Genomic DNA, 23,604 nt, shown 5'->3' on the forward strand with positions numbered 1-23,604 from the left:
TGAGGAGTGGGATTCCCAAACCCATCCAACCTGCTCACTCAGCAACAGGTGTGGGCAAGATCCAGAGAGGAGAGCCCAAGGCAGCAGGCAAGAGCTTTCCCTGGGGCTGCTGGTTCTGGGGAATACAAGGTGCCTGCTCCAGCGGGTGCAGACCCACACCCCTCAAGCTGCTGGGAAGGCCAAAAGGACAGATCTGTGTCCCCAAGGGAGCACAGGACTCCAGGGCTGGCCCTGGCTCCTGCTGTACCAGATTGATGCTGAACACAGTACCCAGGGCCAGGCCAAGCACATCTAGTGACTCATGAGAGCTGGTGGAAAACCCTCACCAGGGTTAACCTGCTCCTACAGCTTCCTTTCCCTCCCCATGGATGGAGCAATGTCCTCAAGGCTCCAGGCACCGCTGCAGAATACAAGAAAAAAATCCAAAATCCCAAAGGCAAAAATGAAAACAGGGCCTTTGGCTGGTTCCCAAGATGTGCAAGCAGACCAGACACATCCACAGCACCACTGTCCCAGGAGAAGGGAATCCACCAGACAGATGGGTAACCCTGGTAAAATCACCAAGGTCCTGTGGACTCCCTCCTCTCCCAGTAACCATGCTGGACTGGTCCAAATGACAGACCAGACAACCAGTGGCCACTTCCAAAAAAGTTAGTTTGGCTCAGCTGGTAGTGTCAAGCTATTTCTAGAAGAGTTGTGCCCAGAACAAGAGAAGAGGCAGGGCTGGGTCTCAGCCCCTACCTACCATAAGAAGCCCTTTGTGGGGGCCCCCTTGTTCCCATTCCAAGAAAAGCCTTCTCAGCTGGCAGCTCCAGAGGACAATGCTGTCCCTGCAGTATGGGCCAAACCAGGCCCTGAGCAGTACTGCCAGTTCCAGGGGCTCCTCCTGCCCCTAAATGCCACTCCTGTTGTTCCAGGGCTCCTCCTGATCCCCAAACACCAGTCCCACTGTTCCAGGGACTCCTCCTGCCCCCCAGGCAGTACTGGAAGGGAAGGGGATTGTTCTCACCTGTGCACACTGATATCTTCAGCATAAGGCAAATAAAAACTCCTAACTGTGTTTTTTGTCTGGCTTCCCTCCACCTCATCTCCATGTTAAGTCCTGTGCTCCTAAACTCTCCCTTGAGAGCCTTTTTCCTGTTTTCCCCGTGCCAGTTACTGCTCTTTGACTTGCAGAAGCAAATGAGAAACCCTGGTGAGAGCCCCAGGCCCTCAGGTATGACAGAGTTCAGCTCTGCTCCACAAACACCTTGTCACTCTCCCAGGATGAGCCTGTCCAGCCCCTCCAGAGCTGCCCCAGGGTGTATTGCTGGGCCAGGGGACACCAGGGCACTGCTCCCCCAGTGCCCACCTGGGCACTGTGCCCTCCCACCTGGGCAGCCTGAGTACACACCTCAGTGTGTGTGGGCTGCTCTGTGCAGTTCCCTGTCACAACCACATGTTATGGGTGAATTTGTTTCCCAAAGCCGCTTGGATTTTCCCTGAGGACAGTGGGGAGCAGCTCCAGAACCTCACTTCCAAATCCATGTAAAAACAGGTAAGTAATTCATGGCATTTTAGGATCACTCACCATTGCTTTGCTACTTTTGGAAGAGTCTTTAGTAACGGGGAAGAGACATGCAAACAATAGAGCAAAGATCACTGCACTGGTCATTGGCACAGACAGGGTTTGTGGTGGGACCACACAAGACCTCAGGAACACAAACTGACTTTGATCACCCTCGTGGGGCCCGGGTTTGTTGAGGGCAGGAGGGGCAGGGCACTGGACAGGCAGAGAGCAGGTCAGGGAGGGGGCAGAGGCCAGCAAGCTGCAATCCCTGTGAGCTGCATGCTGCGTTACTTCCCTTCACAGCTCTGCTTCCCACCACAGCTCCCTCCAGCCAAGCCGGGAGCACAGTGAGGTACAGAGAGCAAAGGTCTGTCCCCGAGCAGGCAGGCAGCCAGAATTCACCTCTACACAGACGTCGTCTGCAAGCCGTGCTGAGAGGGGCTCTGTGGGAAGGAAAGGAGAGGAAAGCAGGGAGGGCTCTGAGCAAACGCCTCACAAAGCTCGTGACATGCAGTTAGAAAATTCCTCCGAAATTTGCTTCCCCGCAGCCAGGCCTAAATCCACCCCTTTTGTTCAGTGCTGTCCCTCTTTAAGGAGCTCTTTCACGTCACACCTGTGTGTTTTAGGTCAGGTTTGGCCTATCTCTGCACTCGTTCCTCAGCTAAATCAGTCAAGTGATTATTTTCCTCCTGTGTCGGGGTCTCTTCCCTCCCACATGTTTTTGCTGCTCCTTCAGGTTCCATGCACAGTCAGGTGAGTGATTGGATTCAGACTGGGGGGTCTGGGAGCCCCATCCCTGGCACAGGGAACACTTTTCAGCCTCACAGTGAACACACTGCCTGCCTGGCACAGCCAGTGCCCAGTGACATGTATTTACTGGGACTCTTCTCACACTTTGGACATGGAAGAAAACACTGAACAAGTGTCCAGTTCCCCTGAGAAATGCTGACCTTGGCCATCAGCCTTTTGCTTTCCTTTCAGCACAGGTGGCCTCTCCTTCCCAACCAGGCTCATACTGTACACAATTTGCTAATAAAATTCTCAAATTACCAGAAATACCCCAATCTGTATTTCCCTGGGACTTTGCTCTCCACCTTGGATGTCTCCCATTGAACTTGTCCCCAGTTTTTTGGACACAACCACACTCTGGCAGAACCTGGCTTTGCAGCCTTCCCCAGCAGCCCATCCACCTGCACACAGACTTTACCTGGAATTGCTGGTGTCCAGGTGACCTGGAGCACCAGGAAGCTGGCACAGCACAGGTCTCTGCAAAAACCTGCATTCACCTACTTGCAATCCAGCTTTAAAAGCCTCTGCAACCAGGTGGCTGCAGATGTGGCTCAGGTCTGTGGTGGAGGCCCAGGAGTCCTCCCAGGGCTTGGAGGTTCTGACACACCCAGAGTTTCAAAGACAAATGAAAAACCCATAAAACCCAGGCAGACTTCCTGCAGTCCCTGTCACACATCCTGTGACTCTGTATGCCAGTTGCTCCAGAGATGGAATCTGTTGCCTTGAGTGCCCTGGGGAGCAATGGAGCCCAGGATCTCTCCTTTCTTCCTCACCAGTTGCCCAACCAGCACTTCTGTGGGCACTGGGAATGCAGCAGAGCTTGAATGCAGTGAGGTGGCTGCCTGAAGGATCTCCTTCCCCAGGCCTGTCCTGCCTCAGCTCTGCTCCAGAATCACAGATCAAACACCTGCAGCATCACCATCCTCCCTGCACCAAGACCTTGGCAATCCTTACCAACAGCACAGAGCCTTCCTCTGGCAGAGGGGAGGGAACCTCCTTCAGATCACCACTGAACCCACATTTCCACAGGTATGTCCCTTCAGAAGCCCCTGAGGAGCCCTCAGATGTGTGTGCATGTTGACCATCAGCTTCCCAAGTCTGGGGGAAGCAGGACCTGAGCAGCTGTGCCCACCCAGCTGGGGCAGCCAGAGCAACACCCTCCCACACACCCCCTGTGCTGCCCCAGAGCTCCCCACACACCACTCATGGCTCTGCACAACACAGTCTGGGGACCATGAGCCAAGCCCAAAGCTTTAGACATGAAACCTGACCTCAGGGCAAGCACCAAACTGCCACACAATCATAAAATCACAGAGTGCTTTGGGTTGGAAGGGACCTTCAAGTAAATCTCATTCCATCCCCTGCCATGGGCAGGGTCACTTTCCACTAGAGCTGGTTGCTCCAAGCCCCACTGCTCCAGCCTGGCCTCACACACTTCCAGGGATGGGGCAGCCACAGCTTCTCTGGGCTGTGGAAGAAGCACCAGGGTGACACCACTCTTGCTCCCCAAAGAGCCAGCCCAGAGCAGCAGCACAAGGCTAAGGCTGAGCTCCTGGGTACTGAGCTGAGGGTGTGGAGAGCACAAGAGGTCTTTGGCTTTCCCCGTCCCCATTCCCCACCTGGTTGATGTGGACAGAAGGAATGGAGGCTGCGGAAACAGATGAGTGGCTGGGTGAGTTGGGCAGGGACTTGCAGGGGCCGATGGAGAGCTGGTGCTTCTTCCGGAGAGCCACCACCTTCTGAGCCACTGCAAAAGGGAGAAAGGGACAGGGTCAGAGCTCAGAAAGCAGCTTCCTCCACCCACAGATTTCTGGAGGGCTTCAGGGAGACCCAGGCCCTTCCCCTGAGTGATGCCTGCCTGCACTGCTCAGGCTGAGTCCCCAGAGCCCACCTGCCCTCTCGGGCATCACACAGAACAGCAACTTCCCACAGACACCAGGGAGACCCTGTGAGCCCGGGCCTGCTGCAGGACAATCCCTGGGCAGTCCATCAGTTCTCAGTCTCCCCTCACAGCAACTCCAGGAGCAGGTACTGGAGTGAACTGCCTGGACAAATGCCACCTCCATCGGTCTGGGCTTTGTGGGTCTGTAAGGTGACACCCTGAGGGGTGTGTAGAATCCTTGGTGGGTCACTGGGGACCTTTGCACGCCCTTCCTCTGCCCAGACTTGGAGTGGTGGGTTTGCTTTGGAACACTGAGTGATGCTCAGGTGCTGGTGCTCACAGTGGCACTGGGCAGTGGGGCTGCTCAGGCAGGGCACACCTCGCTGGCTGGACAGCAGATCTGTGTGTGGCAACCAGAGAAACCAGAACAGGTGTAAGGGATGGCAGAAATTATCCCAGAGATGTCTCACTGATGTTCAGGAAGTAGAAGAGCCTGGGCCTGGCATGCAGAAAGGTGAGGGTCACCTCAAGGTGCCTCATTTCAGGACTGGGGAGGTGTTATCCCTCCAGTGTGCTCTAACTGGCCTCCTCAGCAGCAGTGGCATGGGAAAATTGATGGGCAGAGGCTCTGCCTTGTTCCCTGCCTACAACAGCAGAGGCTGAAGGATTTTTTCTGGGTATTTCCTGCCCCTGGGGGGCTGGAGCTCACAGCATGCTCACCCAGCAATGGGATGGGAGCTGTGCCCTGGGCAGGGGATCCAGAGCCCCCCTGGGAGTTCATGCTGGAGCCTGGGCCTGCAGCCCTGTGTTTGAGGGGAAGGATGGAGAGCAGCAATGCCACCAGCACCTCAACCAAAGATCCTGAGCCATGGAGCCACTGGCTGTCCTCTCCTGCCCTCTCCAGCTCTCGGGGCAGAGGAAAGGCAGGAACATGCACGTGGGATCTGCAGCAGAGGTGAAGCTCGAGAAGTCACCCACAGCCCAGGGCAGCACAGCTGCTGTCCCTCCTGCACCCTGCAGGACTGGGGATCGGTCAGTCCTCCTCCTCCTCAGGAATATTCCCCAAGGTGACCATGGCTAGGGGCTCCCTGACCTTTTCCTGCTACAGAAACACCCCTAAAATGAAGCCCAAGAACTGAGGCCCCCCCATACTGGTGGCTTTTTGCAAACTGTCCCATCATCTGCTGAATCTGAACCTGATTTCTGCCAACAAGAACAGTGAGGGCAATTCTAAGAATAAAGTTGTTTAACCAGACCTCTTCGGAACCAAGAGGGCAGAAGGCACATTCCACACCAGCCCCCACCTCGGAGGGGCTGTGCCATGAGGGGACCACGTCAACCACCCCTCAGGGCAGCCCCACCTCAGGGAGTCCTGAAGGTGACAGGACAGGTGACAGTCAGGCCTAGGGCACTGTCCCTGCTTGTGCCAGGGCCACCTCCTGGCAATTCCTGGCAATATCAAGACCCCATCCTCTCACCACAGAGGTCACTGTGACATCTGTGGGCTTGGGAAGGATGGAGGAGAGCAATTCACACAAAGCCAGCAGCACCTCCAGGGGGAATTCTGCCAGGACATGAGAAACCAGCAAGGAGGTTCTTGCCTGATCTCCTGCCACATGTCCTTCTCATGGTGACCTTCAGCAGCCCTGACACAGCCTCGGCCACAAAAAACCCAAAACCATCAGGTACACACTGCAACAGGCTCAGTCCAGGCACAGCACAGCTCAACCACACAGAGCTGCAGGCTACAGACCAGACACCAAGACCTGCTCTGAGGAACAGGGTCTCCTTTGCTGCTCCTGCCCGAGCTGTGGGGGCACAACAGCCAGGGCCACCCAGTTTTTCGAGAATCCCTGTGCAGTTGGTGAAGATGTCAGTTTTTCTGTCTTGGAGCATCCCCTCCACCCTGCAGCACCACGTGTGTGTGTGGGAAGAGCCACCTGTGACCACCAAGGGGCAGGGCAGGGGGGTCACTCCCTCAAGCTCCTGTGCCAGCACATTGATCTGCTCCCCAAAAAGGCCAGCAGCCACTGGTTGTGACCCAGGACAGTGGCAGGGAAGGGATCTCGAGAAACAGAGGTGCAGCACACGCTCCACACAGCACAGGCAAGCAGGGAACCTCAGCACTGAAAGCAGCTCTTCCTGCTCCTGCTGTGGGAAGCTGACATCCCTCCCAGCCTGCCTGGGGTAGGTCTGCTGGGATCCGGGGTGGCAACTTGTGTGGAAAAAGTCATATAAAGACAAGGTCTGATGGAAACTGGATTGCCATGTGAGGAAGGTCCTCACAGAGTCTGTGACTGCCAGGACTCCACAAGATCCAAACCAGCTGCACCAGGATCCACAAGATCCCAAACCAGCTGCACCAGGATCCACAAGATCCCAAACCAGCTGTGCCATGACCCACCAGTGCTCACTAGGAAGAACTGCTTACCCACTCCAGAAACACCTCATCCCATCAGCTTCAGGCCCCTTGTCCTGTCACTAAAGGGAACACACAATGCCCTTTAGGGTCAGGTCACAGGTTATTTAAGCAGACTGCAAACTCCAAGAGATGGTGCAGGTCCCCTGTGCCCCTCAGCATCACTGTGCTGCAGACTCCTCTCCAAGCACAAGCAGGAATGCTCTCTCTCACTGTTCCCACGAGGAGCAACTGCCCCATCCAGCTGTTTAGGTGCTGCTTTCCTACTCCAAGGGCAGCACAAACTCCCCTGTGAGAGCACAGTGCTGCCCCATCCTGCCCAGCACCCCGAGGTGGCTGCAGTTACCGTCCTGGAAGACCCTCTCCACGTTCAGGCCGTAGGTAGCACAGGTCTCGTAGTAAGTGCAGCGCTTCAGATCATTGGAGAGTTTCCGTGCCCGGGAGTCGTCGATGACACGGGGGTTGGTGGCACTGATGGCATCTGCAAAGCAAAGGGACAGGAGGCTGAAAGGCAAGGACCCTGTCCCACCTGTCCACAGGTCCCATGACACTTCAGCTCTCCCTCCCTCTCTTCACACAGAGGAACCACCTCCACAGCACTGCCCTGTAAATGCCTGCCATCACAAAGTCTTGCGTTTGTAGAAAAATGGATGAGTCTCTGTAAATGAACCTGATTCCATTTCACAAACCTCCCAGCCACTGACATTCCAGCAGACAGAGGCAGAACACCTCTGGGAGGTGTGGGGACCAAGGCCAGGCAGCCCTGGCTGACAAATAAAATTGATTTGTCAGTCTCCACCATTTCAGGGCTCGTGGCTGAGCCCCCACGTGTTAAAGAATCCAAGGGAGAAATCCTCCTGGTTTAACAAGAAAGTCAACTCTGCTGGGATGTCTCCAGAGCCAAGGAATTCCTGGACAGCTCCAAAATACAGGCTCAGTTTGTATCCCAGATAGCCACCAAGTGCTTGCCTGTTTTGGAAAAACTTCCTTCCAAAGAGGAATCCAACTCTTTGAAGACAAGCCAGGGACAAGTGGAGGCTGAGAACAAACCTTCTCAGGTGGGGTAGAAGAACTGGGACCTGCACTGTGAGGAAGCCCTCCTTGAGCTCTCCAGACAGTTGTGTGCCTGTAACTAAGGCCAGAACCCCACCTGGTTCTGTGTGGGGACAACAATGGCCCCTGACCCCATCACCTGTCCACTCCTGCACCTCAGCAGTGCATGCTGCCATCCCATTCCTGAGCCAACATCACTCAGTCCTAAAATTCATTCCACAATCTCTAAATACCCAAAGTTTAACAACTTTGTTCTGCTTTTAATATGAGGGCCTGGAGCAGACCCCCCGTGATTCCCTCCCACTGCTCCTGCCTGTCTTCCTGGCCTCAGAGCTTCTTCCTGGCCAGGAACAGGTCACACAGTGCTCAGGAACTGTCCTGCCAGGATGGTTTTTCCCCACATCCATGTCCTGCCCCCGCTCTCTACTGTCACACAGAAAACTCTTCCCCCAAGGCTCCCTCCTGCCCGTGCTGGCAGAGCTGGGGGAGGCAGCACCAGGGTATCGTGCCATTCCCAAGAGGAAAGTGTCTCCATGGCATGAGGCAGCTCTCTGTGGGGAAGCTGAGATTGTGTGAGCAGGAACTCCTTCCTCAGGCCCCTGTGCTGAGGTTCAGCATTGTCCCCCAGCCCCGTGTAAGGCTCACAGACAGGACTCCCCACTGTGCTCACAGGGCCAGCACCCCGTGCTCCTGCCTGGGGCTGGGGGCGCGGGGGAAGCCCAGGCCCCGTCCTCACCCTGTGTGCCCACCAGCACCATCGGCACCTCCGCCGTGTTCCGGTAGCTGCAGAGCCTCAGGTAGTAGTTGTAGACGGTCTGGAAGCTGATCTCATCCTCCAGGCTGAAGACAAACACCACTGCATCGACCCAGGCAGCAAACTGAAGAGACAGGGCAGGATTAGAGCGTGGATGAGCAGCTGCAGAGCCGGAGCAGCCAGCAAGGGCAGCCACAGGCTGGCTCAGCCAACACACACCTTCCCCCAGCCCCTCAGCAGGACGGGTGGGAAGGGCCCACAGGGAGGACAGGTCTCCTACCTGGAGCTCAGGGGGGCCCCCTTCATCTCGAATCAGCAGCAAGTAGCTCTGCCCATCCACCACGATCTCCTTCTTAAACCGGCCACCTTGGGGGAGCAAAGCTGCGGGTCAGTATGGGGGGTGCAAGCAGGGGACACCCCAGGTGAGGTCTGGGGGAGCTGCAGAGCCCCATGACAGAGCCCCATGACAGTGGTGGAGGGACTGGGATCACCTTCAGCACCACGGAGAGGAGTGAGGACCCAGCCCATCCCCAGACACCCTGGGAACCAGACTTACCCTCTGGAGACTCCTCCTGCACGTAGGTGCCGGTCAGGTAGCGATGCACCAGGGCCGACTTCCCGCTGGACAGGTTCCCCACAATGCCCTGGAACAGAGGCACGTGTCACCTGTGTGCCCTGGACACAAGGTCACCCCCATGAGTGTGTCCTGGGTTGCAGTGTAGGATGTACACAAAGTATTTATTCTATCACCATCTTCATGAACTTTTGAAACCAGGTGGGGCAGTGTTTTCCCAAACCCCCTGCCTCTTCTGCTCATGGCCCATTAACGCCTGGATCATGACTCACAGGGAACTCCCTCCAGGGGTTATCTCTGTTTAATGGGCCATCAAGGACCCATTTCACCCTCCTCATCCCATTGGGAGATGCTCCGCCCAGGGGGAGGAGCCAAGCATTCCCACCTGGAGAGAATCTGGGATTTGGGACAGGACAAGCAGCCCTGAGCCACTGGATTCCCAGAGGAGCAGAGCTCCCAGACCTTTCTGTGGGATCACTGCTTCAGGAAGAGCCCCTCACTTGGACTGCTCCCACCACCCTGCTCAGGGTGTGTTCTGACTCTGTCAGTGATCCTTTGTGTTATTGCATTTATTTTATTTTTTTTTTACCTTTTTTACCTTTTTTCTTATTAAATTATATTTCTGACTTAAAGCCTCTCACTCGTTTTGCTTTCAAACCACAACAGAGTGACACCACCAGTGCTGGTGAGAGGCAGAGGTGTCCCCGAGAGGACACAGGGATGGTGTGACCCAGCCCAGGATTTGGTGGGAGGCCAGGGGACTGACTGGGCTCAGTCAGGCAGAGAGGAGCTGAGACTGGGGCACAGCCCCCTGGACAGAGGGCAGGGAGTATCTCATCCTCACCTGAACAGGCACAGCCCTGTCAGAGCCACATCAACTCTTCCCAGAGCCCTTCTGCTCCTCAGGGAACACCTGCTGTCCCAAGTCAATTCAGAAGGAGAAAATCCTCTTCTCCCAGCCCACACATCCCAGTTTTGGGGTGTTGCAGCTCTGGACAGCAGCTGCCAGTAGAAGGGGAGCAGAGACCAGCTCCAGGTTGGTTCAGGCCCAGTCTGTGCTCACGCCTGAGGCACAGCACAACGCCAGCACGACGTGCCTCTCCCAGCAGAGCCCACAGTGCCGCCCACATGGAAACACCCAGCACCAACCTTCAGCCAAACCAAAGGAAAAAGCTATTGAGCACCGAATTTAATTGGGTGGAAGCACATCTGACTGCAGCACCCTCAGACTGGCTATGAAATGGGTGTCCTGGGAGGAGTCAGTCAGAGAGCCCAGCTCTGCTCATTGTCAATGTCTTCCTGACTGTTTAATGCTGTTTAATTGTGGGACCAGGTCTGTACTGAAGGATCTGGATCTCAGCCTCATCCATCTGATGAGAATTGGCTGAGGGAGCAGAAGGGGCTCAGCCTGGAGAAAAGGAGGTTCAGGGAGAACCTTCTCATATTCACAACTCCCTGACAGGAAGGTGCAGCCAGGTGGGGATTGGGCTCTGCTCCCAAGTGACTAACAACAGGAGAAGAGGTAACATCCTCAAATTGCATCAGGGGAGGTTTAGGTTGGGTCTCAGGTATCCCTTTTCCACAAAAAGGGAAGGGATCAGCTTCAGCTGAAGGTGAACCAAGTCACTATCCCTGGAAGTGCTCAAAAATGTGGATGTGGCACTTGAGGATAGAGTTTAGTGGTGAACACCGTGGTGGTGCTGTTGATGGTTGGACTTCATGATCTCAGAGGGCTTTTCCAGCCTTAGTGGTTCTGTGATTCTGCACAGCTGCACTCACACGGCCACAGCAGTGCCGGAAGACGTGGGGTGAGGAGCAGCTACGAACACTAAAGCTGCCTCTGCTGCCATGGAAGTTTAAAGTTTACAGCCAAACTTTTCCAGGCACAGGGATGAGCCAGGCAGGTGAGTCACCACCAGGCAGGTTCTCCAGCTCTCAGCCAGGCACCCAAATGCTCCCGCTGCTCTGGGTGCTGCCAGGAGTCCTGCCCTGGGCCATGCACATGGTTCCTGTGAGAGAGGCACCAGCCCTGTGGCTGCCAGCATCCTGCAGCACAGAGCACAGAGCACAGGACAGCACCCTGTCTGCCAGCTCCTCCTGTGCCAGTGGAGCCTGCATTGGCAGGACTGGGAAGGCCTGATCCATGGGCTCCCACAGGCACACCTGGGCCACTCTCACCACTGCCACATCTGTCACTCCTCAGAGCAAATACAGACCCTGACAGTGCATCTGCACAGTGACAACACAGAGACCACGGGCTGGGCTCTAACCCTGCCTGGTCCTGCAGCCCTGCCTGGTCCTGCAGCCCTGCCTGGTCCTGTAACCCTGCCTGGCCCTGCAGCCCTGCCTGGTCCTACAGCCCTGCCTGGTCCTGCAGCCCTGCCTGGTCCTGCAGCCCTGCCTGGTCCTGCAGCCCTGCCTGGTCCTGCAGCCCAGCCTGGTCCTATAACCCTGCATGGCCCTACAACCCTGCATGGCCCTACAACCCTGCCTGGTCCTGTAACCCTGCCTGGCCCTGCACGTGGGTCTCTGGAGCCACGATGGGAACAGCCCATCCCCTGCCTGAGCCCCCCCTGCCGCTGCAGTCTAACCAGGATAATCACAAAATCGTGGAATACCAGAATGGCTTGTGTTGGAAGGCAACCTCAAGCTCATCCAGTTCCACTCCCTGCCAAGGACAGGGACACCTTCCACTATCCCAGGTTGCTCCAAGCCCCATCCAGCCTGGCCTTGGACGCTTCCAGGGATCCAGGGGCAGCTTCTCTGGGCAACCATTGCCAGGTCCTCACTGCTGTCACAGGGAAGAATTCTTTCCCAACATTCCATCTAACACTAACATAACATCTAACACTGTCCTCTGCCCATGGGAAGCCATTCCCCTTTGTCCTGTCACTCTAGGCTCTTCTTCCAGGTCCCTCTCCAGCTTTCCTGGAGCCTCTTCAGGCACTGAATGGGCTCTAATGTCTCCAGGCTGAACACCCAGAGGCTCCAGAGGGGTTTCAGCTCTCAGAGCATCTCCACGGCCTCCTCTGTTCTCACTCCAGGTCCATGTCTATGTTTTGTTGGGGGCCCTGACATGGACACAGCACTCACAGAATCACAGAATCACAGAATGTGCAGGTTGGAAGAGACCTTCAAGATCATCGAGTCCAACCCAGCCTTAACACCTCACCAGGTCATGGCATCGAGTGCCACATCCAGTTTCCTTTTAAACACATCCAGGGATGGTGACTCCACCACCTCCCTGGGCAGACTATTCCAATATTTAATCACTCTTTCTGTGAAAAATTTCTTCTAAATATCCAACCTCTATTTCCCCTGACGAAGCTTAAGACTGTGTCCTGTTCTGTCAGTTGCTGCCTGGACAAAGAGACCAACCCCCAGCTGTCCACAACCCCCTTCAGGGAGTTGTAGAGAGTGATCAGGTCACCTCTGAGTCTCCTTTTCTCCAGGATAAACAACCCCAGCTCCCTCAGTCGTTCTTCATCTGGCTTGTTTTCCAATCCCTTCACCAGCTTTGTTGCCTCCTCTGGACACGTTCAAGTGTCTTAATGTCCTTCCTGAACTGAGGGAACAGAGCTGGACACAGCACTCAATGTCCATCCTGAACTGAGGGGCCAGAGCTGGACACAGCACTCAATGTCCATCCTGAACTGAGGGGCCAGAGCTGGACACAGCACTCAATGTCCATCCTGAACTGAGGGGACAGAACTGGACACAGCACTCAATGTCCATCCCAAACTGAGGGAACAGAACTGGACACAGCACTCAAGGTGTGGCCTGACCAGTGCCGAGTCCAGGGGAAGAATGACCTCCCTGCTCCTGCTGGCCACACCATTCCTGATACTCCAGGTGGGAGCACTAAAGAAGGCTCACAGAAGAAACTCTGGAGAGTCCAGCTCTGGGCAGGCAGCTCAGGGGTTCAGTGCAGTGCCAGGCTGGCCGTGGCTCCTCTGCCAACAGAGCAGCTCCCAGCACCAAGGGTGCCACACCACGCCAAAGATAAACACTCCAATGGCATTTAGCTCTAAAACCCGGACAGAGGTTACAGTTACACTTTGTTTGCACATAGTGCAAACCCTGACCTGCATCTCACCAAAATCTTGCTGCTCTGCTGTGTCCTTGAACTCAGCTGGAGCCTCAAGGCAGCAGCCACAGAGCTGAGAATCCTGAGGAACACGGCCCCTGAGAGGGAGCAAACTGGAGCCAGACAAGGTGTGTAAGCACTGTGGGAGCCTCTGCTCCACGATTTTTGGGGGAATTAGGGAACACAGTCAGCACTGTGTTGGCACTGCCCAGTGCCACATCCAGGGGACAGGTCCTGCCAGGAGGCACCATCAGTGCCCCTCTGCAAGAACTGCTCAGTCACAGCTTCCTCCTGGCCTGCAGCACTGGGAGGGAGCTTTTGGGGACAAACTGAGGGAGGGAAAACTGCTGAATGTATCTTAAATACACTAAATTATTCAAAGGGCTTGGAGAAAAGACCCTGGATGCTTTGGAATACAAGCAGGGAGAGGAGTGAGACCCTCAACTCTTGCAGGAGAGACAGAGGAGACAGAGGACATGAAGTTGCTTGAAAATGGGAAGGAAGTGAGGCTTGGCAACATTTCTTGCTGGGGTCAGCTCTGGGCTCCTCACGACAAGAAAAACATTGAGGGGCCGGAGCATGTCCAGGGAAGGGAACAGAGCTGGGGAAGGGTCTGGAGCCCCAGGAGAGGCTGAGGCAGCTGGGGAAGGGTCTGGAGCCCCAGGAGGGGCTGAGGGAGCTGGGGAAGGGTCTGGAGCCCCAGGAGAGGCTGAGGGAGCTGAGGAAGGGTCTGGAGCCCCAGGAGGGGCTGAGGGAGCTGGGGAAGGGTCTGGAGCCCCAGGAGGGCTGGGGAAGGGTCTGGAGCCCCGGGAGGGGCTGAGGGAGCTGGGGAAGGGTCTGGAGCCCCAGGAGGGGCTGAGGGAGCTGGGAAGGGGCTGAGCCTGGAGAAAAGGAGGCTCAGGGGGGACCTTGTGGCTCTGCACAAGTCCCTGCCAGGAGGGGACAGCTGGGGAGGTCGGGCTCTGCTCCCAGGGAACAGGGACAGGAGGAGAGGGAACGGCCTCAGGCTGGGCCAGGGGAGGTTCAGATTGGGTATTGGGAAAATCCCTCCCTGGAAAGGGCTGTCCAGGCCTGGCACAGGCTGCCCATGGCAGGGGTGGAGTCCCCATCCCTGTGGGAATTTAAAACCCTGTGGATGTGGCACCTGGGGACACGGTCAGTGATGGCCTTGGCAGGGCTGGGGAAGCAGCTGGACTCAGTGACCCCCAAAGGCTTTTCCAAGCCAAATGATTCTGTCACTCTAAACTAGCACTCCAAAAGCCCTCCAGGCTTTTAGAAGAGCTGCTTTGGCTAAATCAAATCCCAGAGCAGCACAGATCCCCAGAGGTCATGCAAAACCTGAGGAAAGGGCTGTGCTACTTGAGGAAGAACTAAAAGCTTTAGGATGGCTGAGCTGGCAGCCTTGCAGAGCCTCAACATCAGGCAGGAAGAGCCTAACAGCTGTGAGAATGTTTTTAAAAATGCATTTCACAGGTAAACTAACAAATGAATATTCAAAGTTTGGTTTGATTCTCATTTAACTGCAGGTAAGAGACACTTGAAGTGGAAGGATGGTGCTGGAATATTTTGCAAGAAGAATTTTGTTCTTTTGTTTCTTGGACTAATATTGAAGAAAGTTAATCTTGCAAAAGCTGAAGGGACAAAGAACTGAAGGGCAGACGCCAGGAGCCTGTAAGGAGAGCTGAGGGCTGGCACAGAGAGCACAGGAAGAGCAGAAGGAGGAATCGATCACTGAAGCACCTGCAGTACCTCGCCCAGCCTCACACCACCTCCTGGCCACCCCAGAGCCCACAACACTGACCCTGTCCCATTTGGAGGGGCTGTGCCAGGGGCAGGAGGGTCAGGGCAGCCCCCTGAGCACAGAGACAACTCCCCACAGGGAGGTGGTGAAGCCTCACAATGACCCGCCCTGGGCAGACACACCTGGGGAGCCTCATCCCCTCAGCTGGGCAGGACAGAGCTGAGTGACATCCTCCAGCAGCCCTGCAGGGCAGGGACAGAGGCAGGAGGAGTGCCAGGGCAGAGCTGAGACCAGTGAGGCTCTGAAGGAGCAGTGACACCTCCCGTGCCAGGAGGGCTGCTCTGGGGCTGATCACCTGTACCTGAACCACCACCTGGGATCTGCACCTGCTTCTGCTGCACCAGCCTGAGCAGCAGCACCCAGACAGGCATCACAGCTCTGCCAGGGCCAGCAAGGAGCCTGAGAGGCTCAAATGGTGCCTTCTCACCTTCACATCCAAGTGCTCTCCCAGATCAACAACCTCTGGCTCACCCCTCAGTGTGTGAGCTGCTGAGAAACCCCAGTCCTTCCCTGGCACAGCAGCAGCCTCAGCTCCCCTCTCCCTTCTGAGGCTGAAGCCTCTGTGTTTCCACTTGGCCACAGGAAAATGCAGGATTTCCTTGAGGATTTGGGGAACGAGGGGTATCCCAGGCACAAGCCACAAGTACTCACCACCTTCAGCTCAGGCACTGAGCGACTCAGGGTCCACTCCTGGCTGTTCACAAATGAATCTGCAGAGAGAGGGAAGAAATCATCAGGTTACCCTCAAGGATCCTGCTACACTCTCCCTCCAGGTAGATGTACAATTCTTCCTGCCCTTCTACCCCAAAGACACAGAGCTGCATGTGGACCCAACACCCATCCAGAGCCCCAAAAGGGGAGGAGCAGTGTGGCAGCAAAGAGGCCACTGGCTGGAACCTCCCTTCAGCCCTGTAGGAGCACAAAAACCCCTTCAGCATCCCGTGCCCCGAGGCACAGAGGACAAGGGAAGCACTGGGGAGCAGACACCCTTTTGGAGGGCACCACTGCACAAGAGCCCAGAGCTGAGGGCACTTGCCAGCACCCTCAGCAGGCTGCAGCTGCAGCGGGGGAGCTGCCGGCGGGATATCAGCCACGTTCCCGACTGAACACAAACACAATTAATTGTTGCAGATTATGGACTTGGCAGCAGGCTGCAATAGGCTCACAGAGGCTGTGGCAATTCCAGCATGGCTTGAGGAAACACCCCCACCCTGCCACAGAGCATCTGGAGGAGGAGCAGGAGCCTGGAGGGCACCTTGAGTACCAGAAGCAGCCCCTCCTGACAAATTTTAGCTCCTCACTCCCCTTGGTGAGGGTCAGACTCTCCATCCAACTCCAGCTCCAGGGCAGGACCCACAGGAGCAGCACCTCCTGCATGTTTGTCACATACAAACAGGAAGGATTTTTGGAGACCAGAAACCTGTGGGAGCTCTGCATCTTCAGGAGCCTGTAATAAACCTGCCAAATCTGTGGCCACAGACTCACAGGAATGGGAATCTCAGATGGGCTCAGAAGAGAAGCAGCAAACCCACCAGGCCCAAAAGCAGGCCACAATCAAACACGGTGACCTGGGCACTGCCACTGCTCCAGTGTCACCCCAGGGCACAGGAAGGGTGGCTCCAGACCTCCCCCAGCAGCCCCAACCCCAAAGCCACAATTCCTAGTGCCTGCTCCAGCAGTCACCAAACCATCCTCACAGAAACAATTCCTGCCCAACCTCCCATCCAGCCCTGCCCTCTGGCAGTGGGAGCCATTCCCTGTGTCCTGTCCCTCCATCCCTTGTCCCCAGCCCCTCTCCAGCTCTCCTGGAGCCCCTTTGGGGCCTGGCAGGGGCTCTGAGCTCTCCCTGGAGCTTCTCCTCTCCACGTGAGCACCCCCAGCTCTCCCAGCCTGGCTCTAGAGCAGAGGGGCTCCAGCCCTCACAGCATCCACCTTGTGTTGGGGGCAGCACTGGCTCCTCAGCCCTGCAGGGCTCCACAAGCACCTGCCCTCACCCCAACCCACGTCCCAGCCCTGGAAACTCCTTAGGGGAAACTGGACACACAACAGCACCAGCTCTTCCTCTGCCTCCAGGCTAAAGCCCCTCTTACCTCTCTCACCTCACTGGGCAGCCCAAAGCCATGGGAAGAGCCCACTCCCACTGCCAGAGGGATGGCAAAGCTGCTCAGAGAGCACGAGACAACAAACCATGACCCAGCACTGTGTCCCTGTCCTCGTTTTGTGCAGCCACCAGCACCCACAGGCCACGACATTCATCCATCACGTACAAGAAAGGTGCAAACGTGGTGCTCCTACCTGTACTCTACCTTCCATGGCTGACTTAGGAACACTCCTTTTCCAGGAGTTACAGACAAAGAGTCCCCAAGTCTGCTGCAGGAACACCAGGTTATTTATAGCCATCCCGAGGAATCGTTTCTCTGCGGCGTCTTTCACCTGCCCTTTCCTTTTTTAGGCAGAGGTGATGTTTTTATTAAAACAATTCATCAGTCAGGAGGGAAAATGATACATTTTTGAGCCCTTTCCAAAAGACAACAGCACACCTGTATTTCCAACTGCATCACTGGGTCTAAAAATAGCTGTCACCTCCACTTGGGACTTCTGCCCCGCTCAGCTTCTTTGGCAGGTGATGTGACAGATAAAGCACCATCCAGGCCTTCTCTGTCCCCAGCATTTCCTGATGGCAGCAGGCACTCGTGCTGTTTCACTACACACAGCAGGTTTTTGGCGGGTCTGAAGTGAAGCACAAGGCACACACACAGTCAGAGATCAGCCTTGGGAAGGAGGAGAGGCAGGGAGAGCTCTGGAGAGGGTTGGCTGGGCTCTCTCTGGATCTGCTCAAGGATGACCAGGACAAGCTGCCCCAACCACTGCCAGCTGCCTGCTGCACCAACTGTCCCAACAGACCCTTGTTTGGTTTTTAAACCAGGATCAAGAGTTTGCAACACGTTGATTTTTGACTTGCTGAGAAGGGCCCTGAGTAAACCTTAACACAAATAAACCCTGACAGCACAAGGCCAACAGGACTGTACTCAGCCACACAGCACACCCCACTCCTCACTCCCAATAGCACACCTTATCTGAGCACCAGGCACACCTGCACATCTGCCCAGCTGCTCCAGCATCTGCCAGGCCTCAGTGTCAGCCAGGCCACCCACTGGTCCTGGGGACCCAACCAGCACACGTGGCACTGACAGCCCAGGGGTCCCGGCACAGCCCAGGGGTCCCAGAGCAGCCCAGGGGTCCTGGCACAGCCCAGGGGTCCCTGCACAGCCCAGGGGTCTCACAGCAGCCCCAGGGGTCCCAGAGCAGCCCAGGGGTCCTGGCACAGTCCAGAGGTCTCAGAGCAGCCCAGGGGTCCCAGAGCAGCCGAGGGGTCTCTGCACAGCCCAGGGGTCCCGGCACAGCCCAGGGGTCCCAGCACAGCCCAGCACACCGCCCTGCACACACACTGTCTCCACTCAGCACCATGCCAGGATGAGAGCACCACTTTGCACAGTGAGCTGGAGTCTCCCTTCCTTCACAATTGCCTGGGAGTTACTGAGATGCAGATCTTGGAGAGTCGTGGTCCCTCTGAGCCCCCTTCTGGAGCCACGGCCACAGATGTCAGGAGCAAAGACCCCTGTGTGCCCCTGACACCCTGAGCCAGACCTGTACACACCAACACTTTGATTGAGTAACACCCTGGTGAACAGACACACCCCTTGTTCAGGGGACATCCCACCTGTCTGGAGCAGCACTTTCACCTCCAGCCTCTCTCCTGCCTCATTAGCTGAGTGGGAGGCAGTTTCCTCTTGCAGAGATCGATTAAGGATGAAGAGGGCAGTGCCTGGCAGGCAAAGAGGCCGTGCATGTCCCCACTCTGGAGCAGGCTTGTGTCCCCTTGTGTCCTCTGCCTGCACCCTGGGCATGTGGGGAAGATTCCTCCTACCACCTGGACAATGTATTCTAGGCCACCAAGACTTGACAGGACAAGAGGAAATGCCCTCAAGTTGTCAGGGGAGGTTTAGGTTTGATCTTGAGAATATTTCTTCCCTGAATCAGCTGTCCAGTCCTGGCCCAGGGCAGTGGTGGGGTCACCACGCCTGGAGGGATTTAAAAGGCACAAGGATGTGGCACCTGGGGACATGGGTTGGGGGTGGCCGTGGCACTGCTGGGGGAATGGTGGCACTGGATGGTCTGAGAGGCCTTTTCCAGCCTCAGTGATTCTGTGATTCTGTGACTATCAGCCAGTCAGGGAAGGCCTGAGGGTTTGGAGCACAACCCACTTCCAGGTGTCAGGCTGGGGTCAGTGCCACAACTGCATGACTTACAGTCTGTCACTGTCAGTGTCCCCTGGTTCCTTTTACACCCCCAGGACATGCCAATCACCCTTCTCTCAGCACACAAGGGACACACACGACACGCACACCACCCCGACAGCTGGGGGACCCACACCTGTGCAGATGAGCCATCCACAGACCTGAAGACATCTCTGACATCACCTGTGTCCTGCAGCCTGCACCATGCTCACACCCAGGCCCTGTTGTCCTGCAGCCTGCACCACACTCAGAGGGACAACTCTGTCACCAGGTCCCAGACACCCCCAGGGTGGAGCCTCCTCTTTGCCCATTTCTTGCACTTGCTTCCCTCCTCCACCATCAGCTCCTGCAGCAGTGTGTGCAGGCAGGCCCAGATCACACCCACGGAGCTGCCAAAGGGCAGCTCATGAGCAGCTTCTCGACCCAAAACAACCACAAACCAAACCAGTGACATGACTCCAGTGTCACCTCTGTCCATACAAGTGTCCATCCTTGGTTGTCAAAATGCAGAATGTGGCAAGTCCCTGCACCCATGGCTACGAATCCCATCGGTGTGACATTATACACCCTGTGTGTTGCTGCAGCTGTTGCACAGCAGAGCAGCAGGAAAGGTCCAAATCCACAGCAGCAGACTGATTTAGGTCTCCCTCGTACAGCACCATTCCCTCTGTGGCTGCCAGACCTTCCCCATTTCCCTCCGGGCCTCCAGACCCTCCCCACCCACCACGCTGAGCTGGAGGGGGCCAGGGGTGCCCAGCCCTCAGCCCTTCTCCCCCCTGGAATGGGACAAGATCCCAAACATCTCCTGGGTGAAGCTGTAACCATGTGGAAGGACACAGCGAGCCACTGGCAGCCTGAACAGGGCTGAGGCACCACCCAAAATCCAGACAGGCAGGGGAGCAGAGCACCTTCCCTGCAGCACCTGGGCCCTGGTGCCAGCTCGTTCAGCAGGAGACACCCCCAGGGACTGATCTCCCACTGAGCACTGGGGGTCAGGTGGCACCAGGGAGTCACAATTGACAGGATAGCTTCACTGCTGGACTGCCTGCATCACCTGCAATTCCAGGTGAAAATATACCTGGTCACTCTTCCTGTATCTTCTCTTTGTTATCTAATCACACAGAGAGGACCAGGCTGTCTGTGATGCAGTTCAACACCTTCCCCAGGTGTACCTGACCCCCCAAAGCCAAAGCAGTGGGCTCAGGGGACCTCTGTCACACCAAGAGCTTCAGCACAGCCAAACAGCATTCCTGGCTCCACAACACAACCACACAAGAGGAGATCAGTCCCAGACTGGCCTGGGAAAAGGAGATTCAGGACAATTCTGTTACTCGCCAGAAGCTTCTCCTGACAGAGGTTTTCTGGCACAGGCAGCTCTACTGCAGAAGGTGGGAATTTGGGAGGTGGGGTGGGCAGAGCCCCTGCCATGCAGAAGAGGAGACAGGGACATAAAGAAGGCACTCTGTAAATGGTGTCCCTTGGTCAGGTGGTCATCCTGGACACCTCCAGGATGTACAGACCAGACCCCAGCTGTGGGACAGAGGAGGCAGGATCAGCACCCTCCATCACAGAGCACAGGCACTGTGCCCTGAGAACAGCTTGGAGGGGGGTTCAGCCACAGCCCCACAGCTCCCTGCACCAACAGGCTGCAGAGAGGCTGGGAGGAGAAAGGGGCTGGCTGGCCAAATTCAGCTCCTCACCTGTCCTGGGTTGCAGTGTAGGATGTACACAAAGTATTTATTCTATCACCATCTTCATGAACTGTTGAAACCAGGTGGGGCAGTGTTTTCCCAAGCCCCTGCCTCTTCTGCTAATGGCCTTTGGGGTGTCTTCTGCTCATGGCCCATTAACGCCTTTGGGGGTGTCTTCTGCTAATGCCCCATGAGTCACTGGTAACTCCCTCCAGGAGCTCTCTCTTTTTAATGGGCCATCAAGGAGCCACTTCACCCTCCTCACGCTATTGTGAGATGCTCTGCCCAGGGGGAGGAGCCAAGCATTCCCACCTGGAGAGAATCTGGGATTTGGGACAGGACAAGCAGCCCTGAGCCACTGGATTCCCAGAGGAGCAGAGCTCCCAGACCTTTCTGTGGGATCACTGCTTCAGGAAGAGCCCCTCACCTGGACTGCTCCCCCCACCCTGCTCAGGATGTGTTCTGACTCTGTCAGTGATCCTTTGTGTTATTGCATTTATTTTATTTTATTTTATTTTTACCTTTTTACCTTTCTTCTTATTAAATTATATCTCTGACTTGGAGCCTCTCATTCGTTTTGCTTTCAAACCACAACATCACCCCAACTGCTCCCTCCACGGGATGATGCACAGCAGGTTCAGCTGCCTTGTTCTCCAGAAGCGCCAGTGCCAGACACATCTGGCCTCCCCACACAGCAACTAATAATTAACCAACTCATTATGGTGGAACTCCCTTGGACACTGCAACCCTGGACACTAAACCCAGCCTTGAAACCAGGTCAGAGGCTGCGCAAACACAGCAGGGGCCACACAAACCAAGGCCACTTGTGGCCACCACTGCGGCCACACAAAGGGACCCAGCTGACCACACAGAGATCAAAGGGAGGCAGAGGCAGCGTGCCTGGGCACAGCCACCCTTCCTGGGCACAGCCACTCCTCCCAAGCCAGGCTGATAAAGCCTCTACTCTGGCAATGTTGGCAGGAGAGGGATTTCTCCACGTCAAGGACCAGCACAGGCATAGGCAGAGTTCTAGTCAGCACTGAGCCAGCACAGGAACCCACTGCAGGATGCTGCCTTGGCAAGGATTGTCTCAGCAGAGCTTTAAACACTCTGCAGCAACAAAAGGAGACAATGCTGTGTCTCTCCGGGAAAGTGCACACTTAGGAATTGCCACCCTTGTTTCATCATGATGCCACAGGTGGCAGCAGCTGGTGACACTGTGCTCTGAGGTCAGTGCAGACTCTGGAAGATCCAGGCCTTTCAAGCTCTTGGCACCTGCTGCTCTCCAGCCCCATCCAAACACTCAAAGACCCAGACCAAACCTTGCTGTGGTGGTGGGACAGGGTCTGCTGGAAGGGAAAACCCAGCAGAGAGTGACACGGAAAAACAGGTAACTCAACCTCCCATCACAGCACTCCATGGGGATCTGTCTCACCAGCAAAAATCTGTCCCCAGTGTGCCTGACCTCGGCTCCAGCTGTGCAACCCCACAGTGTTGGCAGGTGAACACTGAAGGCACAGGGATCCCTCTCCCTAAGGCTGCCCTTGACTGCAGTCAGACACCTCTGCACCCACCACACACCCTCTGTCCTAAGAACCGAGCTCTCCAGGGTATTGTCCCAGCAGCTCCCTCCCTGACACCCTCCAGAACTCTCAGCCTTTTCCCATGTGTGGACAGCAGAGTGGCTGCAGCACCTGAGGCATCTCTAACCCCACCATGACACCTCTGCCTCTCACCAACACTCCCAGCTCAACCAAGGCAAGTACCAACATGAGGTGATATTTATCATTACCTACCCAACTCACTATGCAAACTTCACCCAATCCCTGAGAAAACAGGCCCTGTCTTCTCTCAGATGCCTTCCCTCATCACGCCTGAGGGGATGCCCCTGCACATCAGGAGACTAAAGGGAGGTACCTTAAAGAACCTCGAAAAGCAGGGCATCTCCCTGGGAGAGGGGACACGGCTCTCTGTGATCACAGAATCATGGAATATCCTGAGCTGGAAGAGATCCACAAGGTTTATTAAGTCTCACACCTGTCCCTGCACAGACACTCCAACAATCCCACCCTGTGCTGTCCAAATGCTCCCTGAGCTCTGGCAGCCTTGTGGCAATGATGACCATGCACCAGGAGTCTGTTCAGTGCCCAGTCACCCTCTGGGGGAAGAATTCTTTCCTGAAATCCAACCTAAACCTCCCTGACACAGCTGCATGCTCTTCCCTCAGATGAGGAATCCTTCCTGAACCATCAGAGATGCTGCCCTCATCACACAGTCCCTTCATGCACAGGGACCACTCCAATCCCAAAACAGTCCAGTCTTCCCAAGACTATACCCATTAGAGAGCCTCTCTGGAATGGCACCAGCCAACACCTGGATACCTGGAAACGCACTGAACCACTGACCATGATCACCTGGGTCAGTCCAAGCTGGCTGGACTCTGTGTTGACTTTGCTCTCTGGTCCCAAGGACTGTTGCCCTCCCTTGCCCATTACACAAGGATCAGCTCTTTACATCTTTTTCGGGCAACAAACCCTGAAATCCCCCATCACCTCTCTGTGTGCTCAACCCCAGCCGAACCCCTCCAGGGCTGGGAGCAGCACTTGGAGCATCCCCCTGGCTTTTGTGGGTACGTCTGGATGCAGCGCGTGGAGCTGGGTGGGTATCACAGCGTGCTGTAAACAAACCACTCCAGGTTCTGGAAACA

General features: G+C 55.9%; 1 protein-coding gene across 3 annotated transcripts in view; it reads right to left on the reverse strand.

Annotated features, from left to right (window-relative positions):
* AGAP3 (ArfGAP with GTPase domain, ankyrin repeat and PH domain 3) overlaps positions 1-23,604 on the reverse strand; it is a gene marked incomplete at both ends in the record, with an annotated part of 118,125 nt that overhangs the window by 57,391 nt on the left and 37,130 nt on the right. For all 3 annotated transcript variants that reach the window (XM_083878824.1, XM_083878826.1, XM_083878825.1), the window contains 6 exons: positions 3,958-4,085; positions 6,986-7,120; positions 8,429-8,570; positions 8,727-8,812; positions 9,003-9,090; positions 15,560-15,618. In XM_083878824.1, coding sequence (XP_083734950.1) covers positions 3,958-4,085; positions 6,986-7,120; positions 8,429-8,570; positions 8,727-8,812; positions 9,003-9,090; positions 15,560-15,618 — 638 coding nt within the window. The remainder of the gene's footprint in view (positions 1-3,957; positions 4,086-6,985; positions 7,121-8,428; positions 8,571-8,726; positions 8,813-9,002; positions 9,091-15,559; positions 15,619-23,604) is intronic.

Source organism: Zosterops lateralis, assembly GCF_965231275.1.
Source record: "Zosterops lateralis genome assembly, chromosome: 1".
NCBI classification, from domain to species: Eukaryota; Metazoa; Chordata; class Aves; order Passeriformes; family Zosteropidae; genus Zosterops; species Zosterops lateralis.